This window comes from Dipodomys spectabilis, unplaced genomic scaffold (genome assembly GCF_019054845.1).
Source record: "Dipodomys spectabilis isolate Male_0828 unplaced genomic scaffold, ASM1905484v1 ptg000006l, whole genome shotgun sequence".
NCBI lineage: Eukaryota > Metazoa > Chordata > Mammalia > Rodentia > Heteromyidae > Dipodomys > Dipodomys spectabilis.
In genome coordinates, this window is record NW_024870683.1 from 10,620,322 (window position 1) to 10,635,912 (window position 15,591).

Consider the following 15,591-nt stretch of genomic DNA (forward strand, 5'->3'; position numbering starts at 1 on the left):
CGACAATTCTAATTCCTTTTTCTTTGCTTCTCCTCTACACCTCCTTTTTTTGTGTGCTGGTCCTGGGGCTTAAACTAAGGCCTGAGGCACTATTCCTGAGCTTTTGTGCTCAAGGTTCTACCATTTGAACCAGTTGTTCTTCTGGCTTTTTGCTGATTAATTGGAGATAAAAATCTGATGGACATTCCTGCCCAAGCTGGCTTCAAACTATGATTCTCAGATCTCAAGCCTTCTGAGTAGCTGGGATTATAGGTGTAAGCCACCAGCACCAGGCATGGGTTTTTGCTGTTTGTTTTTTGAGACAAGGTGTATCCATGTGGCCCATGTGGGGTTCCAGTGGGCCTTGAAGACCCTTCTGTCTCAGCTTCCTGAGTGCTAGGATTCTGTTTTCCTTTGCTTGGAGCTAGCTTCACGCAGGTATCTACAAGAGGCCACAGGCCAGCCCAGCCTGAAGAAGAGTGGAGAGAGGAAGGAACAGGAGGAGGAGGACAGGAAGAGGATAAGGGGAACGCAGAAGGATGGAGGAGCAAAAGAAAGAAACGGAGAAGCTGGGCTGCTGCTGATGGAGGGATCTGGATCTCAGGCTGAGGTCAGAGACCCCGGTCCTCGTGGCTGTCTCCTTTGGGGGGTGACTGCCTACTGCCAGGAAAACCCCACACTGGGCCGTGCGCCAGCCTCACCTGCGCCCTCCCTCTTGCCTGCCCTGTGCGGTTGATTCCTTAGTCAGCATAGTGATCTTAGGCTTTCAGTGTCCAGCCAGTGGGGTACAGCCAGGACCCCCAGCCCAGCACCCTTCATCCACACTGTCTTGTGGTGGAAGAACCTCAGCAGATGCATTAAAAAAAAAAAAAAAAAAAAGCAGGCAAGTCCTGGGGTAGCGTGTGTACAGGGACCGGATGGAGCTCTGGTCATAGGAGCTGTGTATATGTGGAGCAGTGCTGAGCCTGGCATGGGGAAAGCTGGGTGCCCTCTAGTTCACACCCTGGGTGGCAGGAGGGGCTATCTGCGTTTAGGTATGGCCCAGTCCGGGGCAGGAGCCTCCACGGGAGGTATGAGGAAGGAAGCAGCTCACTTAAGAGCCTGGAAGCTTCTAGAAGAGCCTCCCCAGAGGAGTGATACAGGATTGCTTTAAGAATGTCACCATAGTTGGATGTGGTGGCTCATGTCTGTCACCCTAGCTACTCAGGAGACTGAGACCTGAGGATTGCAGTCCAAAGCCAGCCTGGGCTGGGAAGACTCTTACCTCCAGCAGAAAGCCAGAAGTAGAGTTATGGGCTCAAGTGGTAGAGCACTAGCCTTGAGCAAAAGCAGCACAGGGATAGAGCTCAGGCCCTGACTTCAAGCCCCAGAACTAGCCCACACAAGAAAATGTCACCCAAATCCCTTGTGCTGCTTTGGCCCCGCCTTGGGGAATGGGGTGGGGCCCATTCAGCTGAGAAGGGCCAAGGACTGATACAGGACAGGGCCATAAACCCCTGCGTGCTGCCCTTGCCTGCCAATCCAGGGGAGAGGGTACTACTGGTCACTCCAGTGAGCAGGAAAGCTGGCCCTGCGATCTGTGGGGACCCGAAGCAGTGCTTGTCGTCCAGCCCCATACCATGTTCCCCAAGCTGGCTCTGGGGATGAGTCCTGGTACATGGGAAGACCTGCAAGGCCCATGGGCACTGCAGAGTAGCTGCTACCTAGAGACACACACCTTGAAGAGCAGGCCCCACCCACATCACCAGAGCCTAGGTCCAGAGCCGAAGGTCCCGGTGGTGGCTCAGCCTGGTCCCCCGGCCATCCGGGAACACTGGTGACAGAGCAGGTTGAATTCCAGGGCTGTTTTCAACAGTAATGGTGCTTTATGGAAGTTTCTGTGGATATACTGAGGAGACACCCCAGGGGACCCCATGCTCTCGCCTGCCACGGGCTAAAGTGCTTTGTGTGTGCATGTATGTGACACATGTGACATTGCCAACCAGTGGCTTCCCAGAAATGTCCTGAGGGTCATGCGGCCTGACCTCCGGGGGCTTGCTCATCCAGGTGAGAAGGGCTTTGGGAGGTGAGGGGCCAGGTCAGGCCTCGCCCTCCCCATCCTCCTCGCTGGCATAGCTCTCGGGCATCGTTCTGCCCCAGGACGCCCTCCTCTCCATGTACTCGGCCTTCAGCCGCTCCAGCTCCCGTAGCTCGGCCTCCAGCCGTTCCCGGTGGGCTGCCCGCAGCTGCTGCAGCTGCTTCATGGGGAAGGGGTTCATGTCGTTGAAGGCGATATTCATCAACTTCCTGGTAGGAAGATGCGGTCAGCAGGGTACAGCCTGCAAGCACAGGGCCTCCCTGGGCACAGCTCTGTCCTCTGACCTTAGCAGCTCCCCTTCCAGGGAGAAGGCAGGGACTAGGAAGGTATTTCCACCCTGAGGTATATACTGGAGCAGGAAGGGACTAGCAGGGTCGTTAACTCAGTATGGAAAGGGGTCTTGCTTGGAAGGCTTCCTGGAGAAGGTGACAAAGGGGTTGAGTTTTGATGAATAAAAGCTGACCAAGATGGGGTGGCCAAGAGGCATTCTAAGAGAACTGTGAGGGCTAAGGGCAAAGCCCAGGTCTGGGGTATCCTAGAGGAGTAGTCTCTAATGAGCACACAGCAGTCCCCGACTCCTGTTCTGGGGTGACTCCTGTCTGGGGGTGCATGGTGGGAGGCAGAGGGGTAGGCAGGGCTCACCGGCTGTCGCAGATGGTCTTGGTGAAGAAGCGCAGGTACTGGTAGATCTCCAGGCCGTCCTGTATTCGCAGGATCTCCTCCTCATTGTATTTGAAAATGGCCAGGGCATAGCGGAACACCACCTAGCGCCCAGCAGAGTCCATTGAGGTGTGGGAAGCGAGGTAGGCACTCCCAAAGGGAGAGACCAGGGCAGGACAGGGACCCTGGATAGGCTTGGAGGCACAAGGCAGGGGTGGCCAGAGGGTGGGAGAGACTGAAGACCCCAAGCCGGGCGTAGTTGCAATCTAGGTTGACTGGGTCTCAGCCCTGCCCTTGAACTTCATGATAGGGGAAGTGTTGGCCCTTGGATCTAGTGAGGTCAGTACTGTGTCATTTATTTATTTATTAGTCTTGTTGGTTGTGGGGCTTAAACTCAGGGCCTGGGCGCTGTCCCTGAGCTCTTTTGCTCAAGGGTAGCACTCTACCACTTTGAGCCAAGCACCACTTCCAGATTTCTAGTGGTTAGTTGGAGATAAAGAGTTTCATGGACTTTCCTGACTGGGCTGGCTTCAAACCGTGATCCTCGTATCTCAGGCTCTTGAGTAACTAGGATTACAGGTGTGAGCCACCAGTGCTAGAACTGGCTAGAACTGCGTCTTTACGTGGGACTTTGACAGGTGATCCTGTCCCGGGTATCCAGACAGGGACAGGGCAGGGCCTGGCCAAGCCCCAAGCTCCCACCCAGAACCCAACAGGGGTCCTCAGCTTCAGGGACATTCTCGGAAGACTCTACTTCCCTTCATATGAACTTCTGCTTATAAAACTACCCCAATAGGGGTACCCAGCCTTCCCCATCTCAAGACCAAGAAGCAGGCTAGACCAAGGGCTGACTCAGCCGCTGCCTACCTTGGTCCCTTCATACAGGAAGGCGTCCCAGACCCGCAGGAGGATGTCACTGATGAGACTGTCTGCAAAGACCACGAGGAACCAGTTGAAGGTGATGAGGGAGAGGTCCACACGGTACTGTCCCAAGTGGGCCACCAGCCGGGGCATCTTCTCTGAGAGGAGGTCCTGGAGCACCCGCTGGTCCACCTGCAAGGGGACAGGGGCCTGGTTGCCTGTGGCCTGGGAAGCAGCTGTCTCCCTCCCTGCCCACCATCAAACCCTGTCAGTTTGCCTAGCATCCTGGAAGGACAAGATGAGTGGCACATCACCTGCTGCTCCTGACAGGCCAGCCACTGGCTACACCACTGCACTCTGGTCCCTGGCCCCCTGGCTCACCTGGATCTAGAGCTGGCTGACCCTGCTAGCAGCCACGATATTGGTCTTGTGCCCACAGGCCCTAGGGATATCGGAGCATTGTCCCCAGGCTTTTATCAGTGACACCTGGGGTCATTCTACTCTCATATCAGGCCTGACTGAGGACACTCAGGGGAAGGGCCTAGGTAGTATTAGAGGAGAGTCTCCACATCCTGCCATGCTGGACTCAAGGAGTGTCCTCCACAGGCAACACTACCCATGACCTCTTCTGGTGGCCATGCCATGCCTCCACCCCTGCTCCACTGGACCCTGATGGTTTCATCCCACACTGGCAGGTTAACACACTGGATTAAGGTGCCAGAGTCTACTGGAGGATTTGTGTATGAGTTGATGTGCTGCCTGACCTAAGCCAAGACTTTATTTCCCAGTCTGCCTTGCAGCCAGGACCAGTCCTGAGAGACAGTTCTGGCCGTAAGAACCATGAGGGTAGGGAAACCAGCAGTGTGTGTGTGTGTGTGCATGCACATGTATGCATAGAGGTCTGGGGTTTGAATTCAGGGCCTGGGCACTGTTCCTAAGCTTTTTATGATCAAGGCTAGCACTCTATCACTTGAGCCAAAGTTCCGGTTCCACCTTTTGGTGGTTAACTGGAGATAAGAGTCTCACAGACTTTCTTGCCTGGGCTGGCTTCAAACCACAACCCTCAGATCTCAGCCTCCTGAGGAGCTAGGATTATAAGTCTGAATCACCAGTGCCCTGCTTAGCTCCCTCCTTTTGCCCTTCCACTTCTTTAAGCCTGAGCCAAATACACAGGGCCAAGGCAAGTGCAGCCCTGATGATCACAGCTGCAAGCATGAGGATGAAAGCCAGGCTAGGCTGGGCACTGTGGAGCAGCGGATGGAAAACATGGCTGGAAGGGGTCTGATCCCAGATGCAGTCAAGGAACAGACACTGAAACAAGCTGAAAAAAAAAACTCATGATCGTTTAGGGCACTCAGGTTGGCTTCCCTTCCAGTGCAGTCCTCGCTTGCCTCTGAGACTCCCCGGCTTGCTGAGCCCATGCGGTCCTCGCCACTGTTAGTGGGAGGGACAAGTGTGTGACAGACAATGGCAGCAGGCAGGGAGACAGGTGAGAGAGGGGCAGACTGGCAAGAACAGCAAGGCTGGAACCCAGTCTGATCCCAAAGTGGACAAGCCTGGGATTCAGACATCGTTGACCTGAACCACATGGCTGGCTGGAGCTCAGAACACCACTCTGCCTGACCCTGGGGCCAAAGGCGGTAGAGGGGATACAACACTGGGGGAAGCTGTGCCACCATGGACAACAACTGGTGGGCAAGGCCTGTCACCTCATTTCCACCCTCCAGCCCAGCAAGACCAGGAGTGATGCCCGGGCAATCTACTGCAGACCTTCTGGCCAGCCCACTTCCTGTCTCACTGACCTACAGTCTGAAATTCGTGATTGGCCAACAGCGGGTGACAGTGGATCTACCCTTCCCTCCTTAGGAAGCCGACTGTTGACAATGAGAAATGTCAGCACCAGTCTCAAGGGCTGGGCAGATCCTTAGCTCACGGGACCTCTTCAGACTCAGAGAGAGTTATGGGCCACGGTGTAGAAGAGAACGGGAAGCCTGGGAAATTCCGCTTTTTCTGGGATCCACGGCCTTGCATGGATGCTCCGTCCCCTCCTTCCTTCCCTGCTTACCTGGGACGCTGTTAGTGTCTTGCTGTAGTAGTCGGCAGGCAGGATGGTCTCCACGATGGCCACAAGGCACCAGAAGGCACTCTCCTCATCCTCCAGGACCAGCAGGGCGATAGCCGCCAACCTGGAGGAGGAAGAAGCCTGCAGCGATCCATGGCAGCTGCAGCCCTGCCAGGCAGCTGGTGGCAGAGGTGGCTCCCTGAAGCCCTAGGGCAGAATCTCCCATACTTGTACCAACCAGCCCCTTCCCTAGCCAGACTGGGGGTCTGGCACCTACCTCTTGGAGTAGCACTGTTTTGGGAAGGATGTCTAAGGTAATGTCTAGAGCATGGGCAATCATTTCAGAGCAGGGTGTCTGGGTCAGGTTGCCTGGGTGTCAACCATAGTCTTGCTGTTTCTTGGGTGGCACTGGACAAGGCTCTTAGCCTCTCTGAGCCCCTGCCTCCTCATAATCACCCAGGGCTATGTGAAGATGAACGGCTAGCACCTCTGGTGCCCAGCCCAGGCTCTGGTGAGTACACCAACCTCTGAGACTCAGTCTTACCCCTTAATGGAGGAGGGCAACATTCACTGAGAAGGAACCCAGGTTCAGTGTCCTGCCCACTGTCTGGCCCACACCAGTGCTCAACACACGTAGCTCCTTTTCTCTTGACTTCTCCTCTAGTCTGAGATGCAGGTCTCACACTCAAGGACACCTAGGGAACACCTGCCCATCCTGGTGATATGCACTATCTTGGTAATGCCTCTGGGACATCTGTAGAAACAAGATCTATGCGATGCTAACTAGCACAGTCATGCCCGGGCAGTGGTGTTCCTCAAGCGCCTTAGCATAACACACCACAGCATCTCCACAGACTAAGCCCTTAAAGAGTCCACTTCATTTGGGCACGGTGGCTCATGCCTATAACCCTCACTGTTCAGGAGGCTGAGATCTGCAGATTGTTGTTTGAAGCTAGCTGGGTCAGGAAAGTCCATGAGACTCTTATCTCTAATCAACCAGCAAAAGCTAGAAGAGGGGGTATGGCTCAAGTGGTAGAGCGCCAGCCTTTAGTGGAAAGCCATGCGAGAGCATGACTATCATGGCATCATGGCTATCATGGCACCAACACTAAAACAAAACAAATGCACCTCATTGTCTAGTTAGTTAGTCTTAGGGTTCTTATTAGGCTGGCTTCATGACCTCAACCTTGTTTACAGGGTCATGAGTTTTAAAAAACAGTGCTGATTCTCAAAAGGAAAGAAAAAAAAAGGAAATAGGGGACTGGGAAGGTGGCTCAGTGGTAGAATGCTTGCCTTGTATGGATGAGGCCCTGGGTTCAATTCCTCAGCACTACATAAGCAGAAAAAGCTGGAAGTGGTGCTGTGGCTCAAGTGGTAGAGTGCTAGCCTTGAGCTGAAGAGCTGAGAGAGAGTGCCCAGGCCTGGAGTTCAGGCCCCACGACTGACAAAAAAAAGAAGGAAGGAAGGAAAGAAGGAAGGAAGGAAGGAAGGAAGGAAGGAAGGAAGGAAGGAAGGAAGGAAGGAAGGAAGGAAGGAAGAAATGCCTTCTCTTTTCCCAGCTGTCAGGAAGGAATTTCTCCCCACTCTGCCTTAATTTGAATCTGAGCTGAATGGAAGAGAACAGTCAGTGGTTTCCTGGGAAATAGGAGGCTCAGTCTTCCCATAGATGGGGAAGAGGACCTTCAGAAGGCACTAAGTTCAAGGATAGCAAATGTGTGGTACATCAGCCATCATGTTTGCCTATGCCCAGGAGAGACATAACTAATTGATCATTGCCACATTTCACTTTAGCCATGTCCAGGAGAGACAAAACTAATTGATCATGGCCACATATACTTTGGCTATGCTTAGGGCAGAAACAACTAATTGATCAAGGCCACATTCACTGTCTATGCCTAAGGCAGACATAATTAATTGATGGATCAGGGCCATATTCACTTTGTCTATGTCCAGGGCAGATATAACTAACTGATCAATGCCACATTCAATTAATCTATGCTCAGGGAAGACCTAACTATGGCACCCATTGCTACCAGTCTGGAAGCTACCTTAGAAAATTTCCTTCAAAGAGATCTCTAGGAAGTTACTTCCTATTCCTTCCTCTGGTCAAGACATTACCCTTTATTGCACAGATGGCAAAACTGAAGCCCAGAAAGCAAAAGTGATTGGCTCAAGATCACATAGTCAGTTGATGGCAGAATGGGAACAGACCCAGAATTCCCAAAGTTCAGCCTGGTGCTGTCTCCACCCTACCCCATATTCCATCCCACTAGACCTCGCCAGAGCATCCTCTGGCTTCAGACCAAGAACCCCCACCAGCATGGGTTTAGACTTTGGCACACATTAAAAGGTCAGTTATGGCAGACTGGGCCTCTCCAGGGCTAATAAACTGTCCAGGGCTACTGCAGAACTTCAACCTCATGCATCTGGGGCCTGAGGAGGCCTGCTAAGGAGGGCATGTATGGTTGGGAGAAAGAACAGACTATCCTTAAAGAAAACCACTTATTTTCACAAAGAATTGGCTTTAAAACGTTTACTCTAAATTGGCATTAGACCACCACTTCATCACCATCTAAAGAAGCTAGAATGGTTGATATAATGCATGCAGTTCTAAAAATCGTCACTAGATGGCAACTCAGACAAGGCGGCTTGTGTTTAAGATCCTTCGAAAGAATACCTGGTAATATTGTCCATAGTCCAAGCAGCTCCTTTTAAAGTGATGGTATAAATATTTGAACAAATAACATCTGTCTGTGCTTACATATATAATTTAAGTACAGCCTAGAGGAGGATATTAAAAACCACTTCCTGGGCATCTTCTACCTCTCTTGATCTCAGCTGTCCAATCCTGGCCTGCCCTCTCCACACTGGGGAAGCATCTCTCCCATGAGCCAGATCTACAGGATCCTTTAGCCCTAGCTCAACTCCACAACACTGCAACCTGTTTGTGGCTAATCGTCTATCCAGAGGTCACATCTGATCAGGAAGGTTGTGGGGTGGCTCAACACCTTCCTGCCACAGTTCCCACTCGGAGTGATGGTGGGCAGGAGGAAGGACAAGGTGGATTATGGGACTCTGGGCATGAGGCCAGAGTCCAAGGTCAGCAGCTGGCCAGGTCACTAGGCCTGGAGAACAGTGGGCAGGTCCTAAGGCTGTCAGATGTTCTCTCGTCTCAGATGGGCAATGGGCACGTGTGCACCCTTCATGGGGTTTCACGAGGACATGTCAGGTGTGCAAAGCACCTCAGTGAGGGCCACTTCCTGTCTGATCTCTGCACGGAATGTAAGAAATCAGCTCCCTTCACAGCTATTCTTAAAGGAGCTTTATAGATTCTGTCCCTTCTGGATTGCAGTTTACTCAAATAGTCACAAGAAGTGCACAGCTTTAGCTGGGCTGTGAGGGAATGGGACCCCTAGGCTCACCTGCCAGACATGTAGAGTAACATGGCATTCTAATGGCTTCCAAGGAGGAGCACTATTGTTGGAGTCCAGCTCTGAAGTCCCAGCAATTATACAAATACTTGTTCAGACTCAGCCAAGTTTAGGCTAGATAAATAAAAGTATACAGAATATCTACCCTTGGGAATCATTCAAATTCGACGAGGACACTGAATGCTGATTCTGTGTTAAATAAATATCATACAACATGTACTCTGATTTAAAAACAGCAGAATGGCTTAGGTAGATTTTGCTGAGTACTTAAGTGAGTATATAAGTGAACTTGAACTTGCGTTGGTAGCTCAGCAGCAGAGCCTAGCAAGCACAAAGCCCTAAATTCAATCCCCAGTACAAGAAAAAGAAGAAAGAAACAGAGTCAAAACTTACTTTGGCACCAGGCACTGGTGGCTCACATCTGTAATCCTAGCTACTTAGGAGGCCGAAATCTGAGAATTGTGATTCAAAGCCAGCCCAGGCAGGAAAGCCTATGAGACTCTTAACTCCACTAAACTACCCAAAAAGCCACAAGTGGAGCTGTGGTAGAGCCCTAGACCTGAGCACAAAGAAGCTCAAGAACAGCACCGAGGCCCTGAGTTTAAGCCCCAGGAACAGAACAACAACAACAAAAAACTTGTTTTGGAAGATACTCCAGACTGCAATTTCTAGAGCCATTGCTGGAGTGTCCACCAGGCTCCATCCTCAGCCTCCGATCTGTCTGTCTTGCTCTCTAACTACTAGACCAAATCGGAAAGTAATACAGGCTGGGCGCTGCAGAACTGCAGACCTGAACATGGGGTGTGAGGGGTGGAGGTAAGGAAGGCCTATAACTCCAGGGACAAAGTCTCCACTCTGCTGGTTGATAGACTATACGTGTCCAAAGGATGAGTGGAAAGAGACAGATGTGTAGCTCAAAGAGAGGCTGGGCTGTGGGTCCCTTCCAATGGTTCTGAGAGTGACCCTGGCTCCCAAGAGCAAAGCCAATCAGCCTGCAGGTGGAGGGTGCTGAGTTCTGAGGCTGTGGGGAACATGTCCTCTCACCTGCCTGGTTCTACCAGGCTGGGGAAGAACTTCAGGGCTCATCAGTCTGGCAGGCCCCAGAGCCAGAGAGACGCTGGAAGGCAAAGCCGTGCCCTCCCTGCTGCAGCGGCTCACCTGTTCAGGCCCTGGCAGTAGCCGATGGCAGGGTTCTGCCAGGAGAAGGCCAGCAGCACCCGGCGGAGCTGGCTGGGGAAGCTGGAGGTAGGGCAGGTGAAGTGTTTGTTGTTGGGGAAGGTCCGGTTCAGGTCGAGCTCGATCTGGCGGGCGGCGGGGTGCTCGCAGGCCTGGCCCCGGCCCAGCAGCTCCTGATAGTAGCCAGGAGTCTGTAGGTGCTGCACGTGGCGATGGACCAGCCACTTCCAGACACGCGGCCGGTGCTCGCGGGGCACGCCGGCCCGCAGCATCTGCTTGAGCTCTGCCGAGGGCGCCAGCTCATCGATGGCAGACCAGCGCTCCCGCAGGGGCCGCTCCTTGGCCTCAAGGCCCAGCAGGTGGTGGGAGCGCACCTCCAGCGCCTGGATCTTGGCCAGCAGCTTCAGGTCTTCCACCTCATAGTCAGGCACTGTCAGAAAGCCGTATTCATCATACTCACTGCCGGGGGAAGGTCGTATGAGTGAGCTATAACATGCAGATACTGGGCCTAGAGGAGGGGCACCGGCAGGGGCACCAGGGCCAGCTTCCACCCTGGCTCAGCCGAGGGCTACCCATGGACCTCTCGGCAGATCACTCCACGTCCCAGCCTCAGTTTGCTTATATGTATGATGGGTAGAGAAAACCCCTCTGACTCCTGAAGACCCAGTGAAATGCTCTTGTACCAGTGCTCCCCGAGGTGCATGTGCCCTGGACCAGCAGGGGAGCTTCTGCTACTCCACGAAACCTCAGACCAAGGGGCCTGCAATGCTTACACGGAGCCCCACTTAGCACACCAGCAAGCTCGTGGATAGATGGGGACAGACCAAGACCACGAACCAGCGAGGTGGGAGAGCCTGGGTCCTGTCCAGAGGGCCTTGCATTTAGGCAACATTTGTTTGCCCCCACCACATGCCCTGCACACGCTCTCTGTTCAGCTGAACGATCCTGCAAAGTGAGGATCGATCTCAGCCACATCCTACAGCTCAAGGAGACGTGAGCTGCTCAAGGTCACACGGCAAAGACAGACAGGTGAGGGGCCACAGTGAGGCACCAGTCAGTGGGCCACCCCTGCTTCCTGTGTAGTTAACTGGCAGCTGCTGTGCCCAGCAAGGGGCAAAGGTGTGGCCAGCAGGGAACAGGCAAGGGCGAGGAGGGAGGGAAAGCTCCCTGTTGGCCTGGCCACGCATGCTCTGTGGCTCGGCCCGGGCTCCCTCCTCATGGCACCGCGCAGCACGCGCCTGGAGCCAGAGGCAGTCATGGCCGTGCAGGGCTGACACACAGAGGGTGGGACCCCAGGCTCACCTGACGGGGTTCAGCCCCACGGGGTCAGCTGAGCCCTCGGTGGCCTCCCACTGCAGCGCCTCCTGGACGAGCTGCCGCAGCAGGTCGGAGAACGCGTGCGTCTCTGTCCCCGCCGCCTCTTGTAGCCTCCGCAGCCCAGCCAGATGCTTGCTCTCCACCTGGCAGTTCCTGGCTTGGAGGTAGGCACACTGCAGGGGCGGGGGGAGAGGGGAGGCTGCTCAGGCTGTCCAGAGTTTTGAACACCTTTGAGTCCTTCCAGCTCCCCTCTCCTGGTCCTGCATATGGGCAAGGAGGAAGGAGGGCCCCAGTCCAGTGGTTTACAACCGAGTCAAGCCTAGTGGGCAGGGCCAGGGATAAAGCTTATTTCAGAAAGGAAGGGAGGCTGGGGTATCACCTATAGTTCTGTCCTGGTTTTGTTACTCCAACTGTGTGGCCTGTGGCAGGTTCCTCAACTATTCTGTCTTAAGGATTCCCATTTCTAAGGTAGGTTTCATACAGACTCTCCAGACACGCTACTGAGGATCAGCTATCTGCTGTGTGTGAAGGCCTGTCCACCAGTGGGCACAGGGCCAGTTCTCTGTAGGTGCTCACTAGCAGGACACGGCCCTGGGCAATGGCCACTTTGTCTTCCCACACACACCTGGAGCATTGGTCCCCCCCACCCCCCATGACTGCTTGCTTGCTTCTATTTACATAGGCTGGATGGAGCTGGGCCCAGCAGGCAACCTGTGCCTCTGGCTTTCTGTCTGAGATGGGGACAGAGCCCCACAGCACTGTGGTGGCTGCTGGGCCCTCAGCTCCTACCTCCCTGGTCCTGGGTGGGAGCTTCAGGACCAAGGCTGCCATCAGCCGCAGCCTTGCCAGCACTGCGGTGGCCTGTCTCTCTTCCTGGTGCTTCCTGAATCCTGTAACTGCTTTCCTTTCCAGAGACACTGGTGACAGATTCCAAATCTCCCCCCCTTCCCTCCCAGCCAGGTTCTTCCTTATGCCCATCTCTGTCAGCAGCCACCGTTGTCTGCTCAGCATGTCAGGCTGCCCTGGGCCCTGCACTCAGATTTCCACACCCCTCCATTACCCCCGTACCTCTCCCCATCAGGCCTAGCTCTTGGTTCCTTGGTTCACCCATGGCACACAATCCCATCTTGGGGCCCAGTCCATGAGCCTGCTCTATGCTTCTACTACAAGGCCTTTCACCACCCATGCTAACCTGGATGCCTCCTTCAGGAAGGCTTCCTTGCCTTTCCTTCCTATTTCTAGGTCCCCAAGTATCCTGAGTCCAGTGCATCTTCATTGGCTTCAGCTCCAGCCCTGAGGATGGAGGAGCCAAGCTTACTCAACTAGGCATTCTTCCCTTATAGCTGCCAGTAAACACTGGGAACAGGGGACGCTGTCAGCTAGCCCCCAGGGGCTGAAGAAGCCCTAGATGGGGCTGGCCACAAGGCAGAGGCAAGAGGAGAGGGAGCATCATGCTGCTGGATGTGGGCAGCGCCTGTACCTTCATTAGTAGGGCCTTCTCCTTCTCAGCCACCTTCCTCCAAATCTTGGAGACCTGGTGGATCTCAGAGTTGAGGAAGCGGTTCTGGGTCTTGTAGGCTTCCATGTCATCCTGAAGGAGAGAGTGAGGCATGTCAGCAACTGCCCCCTCCTCTCCCCTGCCAAATCTTCCTGGCCCTGAGCACTCAGGTATACCCTTTAATGAGTTGTCAAAACTTCCTTGAGAAACTTTCCCAATAATGACAAAAAGTTCACCCATGGCCTCCTCTATTCTGGCTCCTAGCATGCTGGGTTGGAGAATTCAAGTGTAGGAATTTAAGTCCTGGCTCTGACATTCTGGCTTGGAGGTCTCAGGCAGGCTCCTGACCCACCCTGGCCCTCTATTTCCTGATCTGTAAGAGTGGGAACACCAACTACCTCTAACTCTACTAGGCAGCTGGGAAACTAAGTGAGGTAGCAGGTATAATACCTAGCACAGAGACAAACAGAGGTGATCAAGTAATGTTGTTTTGACAATACATTGTATCAGATATTTGCAAAACACTGGAAACAAAAAATTTTAAATTAATCACTGTCTTGAAATATGATTCTATTTTGTTAAAATACCACAATTATACCCCCTACCAGCTCTTTGTGTGTGTGTGTGTGTGTGTGTGTGTATGTATGTGAATGTGTGTGTGTGTGTGTGTGTGTGTATGTATGTGAATGTGTGTGTGAGTGAGTGTGTGTGTGTGTGTGTGTGTGTGTCCTGGGATCAAACCCAAGGCCTGGTACATGTAAGAGGCACACGTCTTACATTTTCTCACTATATTGCCCAGTCTTAAATTAGTGATTCTCCTGCTTCAGACTCCTCAGTTGCTGGGAATGCAAGGGTGTATACGATAAGGGTCTCTTGGATTTGCTTGCCCCAGCTAGCATTGAACCACAATCCTCAGATCTCCGATCTGAGTAGCTAGGATAATAGTTGTGTGCCACTGGCATCTAGCTTCCACAATCATTTCTGATGACCAATGACTATTTTACGGGGTGAATTTACCATAGCTCATTATCTTTCCTATATTGTCTTAAAAATCTGAGCCCTGGGTGTTTTCAGTTTGATTATGTGTTCAAAATCAGAGAGGTTGGGAGCCTAGAGTTTCCCCTTTGTGCTGTCCAGACAGGGAGTGAGACCCAACTGTGGGGCAAATGATTGAACTATGACCCAGGAAAATTCATGAAAGAAGCCGAGACATAGTCATGGCTCTTGATCTTATTCTTCTGGTAAGGATAGTTCAGAAGCCATTCAAACCATAGAACACACTTAAAGTCATCCCTAACAATTCCAGGGTATGTCCAGCTGAAACACAAGTCTCCTTTTCTGTTCAGGAAAGTGTCCTGGGCTGTGCGTGGAGGAAGTGCTACTTGCAGGGCTGACCTCTGACAGGCCCTGAGTGGCTTGGACATGACCAACATCACTTGTAGCCTGTGGCACTTTATCATTAGAGATAATGTGGTGTGCATGGCCCCTAGGTTTCCTGGCCCTATGTGGGCTGGCCTTTACTCTGGCCAAGATGGCCTCCCAGGTCTTTCCCACTCAGATGCTCCCAGTTATACTCAGAGCTGCTGCCCTCTGTCTCAGGACTGGAGATGAATGCACCAGGCTGACTTCATCAAGAGGCCACATCTTATCACTGGGGTCCCAGTGATATCCCCCAGCTCCTAGGCTGAAAGACTGTGTGCTACTGTGCTTCTGGCCTGCCACCCTCCCAGCTGGCATCCACCAGGACATTCAAACTCCAGAAAGTCTCTACCATGTCGTGGCTGATGCACCCAGGCCCATGTGATTGGCAGGTTGCACCATAAAGGAACAAGACTGCAAAGATGCTGATGTTGCCTGTGTGCCAGCAAAGGCCTGGTGGCTAGAGGCACAGACTGGGACCATGATGCCTGGATGTAACATTACTTAACATCTGGGAACCAGGGATGGAAACTGAAGTTCTCTGACGAAGGAGCATCTGTACTATAGATCCTGAAGATCACATGACCATGGCAGAGCAGAACATGCCTGGGGAGAGATGGATCACTGCAGGTCCATAGCCAAAATTACTTTTCAGCTATCTTAGACCCTTTCATAGTCATAGTCAATCACCTTGACTTTTTTTTTCCTCTCTTGTACCAGGACTTGAACTCAGGACCTTATGTACTTGCTTAGCTGGCATTCTATCATTTAAGCTATGCCTTCAGTCTGGCATTTTGCTGTTAATTGGAAATGGAGTCTTGCAGACTTTTCTGCCTGATCTGGCTTGGAACCATGATCCTCCAGGTCAGCCTTCTGAGTAGCAAGGATTATAGATGGGAGCTACTAGTGCCCAGCATGCCTTAACTTTTTTTTTTTAATCTGACCTAATGTTGACTGATAGATAAAGTTATCTGAATGTGTCATAAAGCAGTCCCCTGCCAGATGCCCCTACCAAGGCCATGGGTGAAGGTACTGACTGATAACTTTGTTTTATGGCCAGCAATGTTCATGTGACTGCTTGGGCCATGTCATCCAGGGTAACTGAAATCCA

At 52.7% G+C, this 15,591-nt stretch overlaps 1 protein-coding gene across 1 annotated transcript in view; it reads right to left on the reverse strand.

The window, feature by feature from the left end:
- Positions 1 to 1,822: 1,822 nt before the first annotated feature.
- Positions 1,823 to 15,591, reverse strand: part of Tbc1d2 (TBC1 domain family member 2) — a 40,306-nt gene continuing 26,537 nt past the window's right edge. Inside the window, exons 7-13 of the mRNA XM_042696201.1 lie at positions 13,044 to 13,154; positions 11,549 to 11,736; positions 10,229 to 10,705; positions 5,643 to 5,763; positions 3,584 to 3,769; positions 2,699 to 2,820; positions 1,823 to 2,265 (exon numbers count right to left, since the gene is read on the reverse strand). Of these exons, the coding sequence (XP_042552135.1) occupies positions 2,058 to 2,265; positions 2,699 to 2,820; positions 3,584 to 3,769; positions 5,643 to 5,763; positions 10,229 to 10,705; positions 11,549 to 11,736; positions 13,044 to 13,154 (1,413 nt within the window). The 3' untranslated portion in view covers positions 1,823 to 2,057. The remainder of the gene's footprint in view (positions 2,266 to 2,698; positions 2,821 to 3,583; positions 3,770 to 5,642; positions 5,764 to 10,228; positions 10,706 to 11,548; positions 11,737 to 13,043; positions 13,155 to 15,591) is intronic.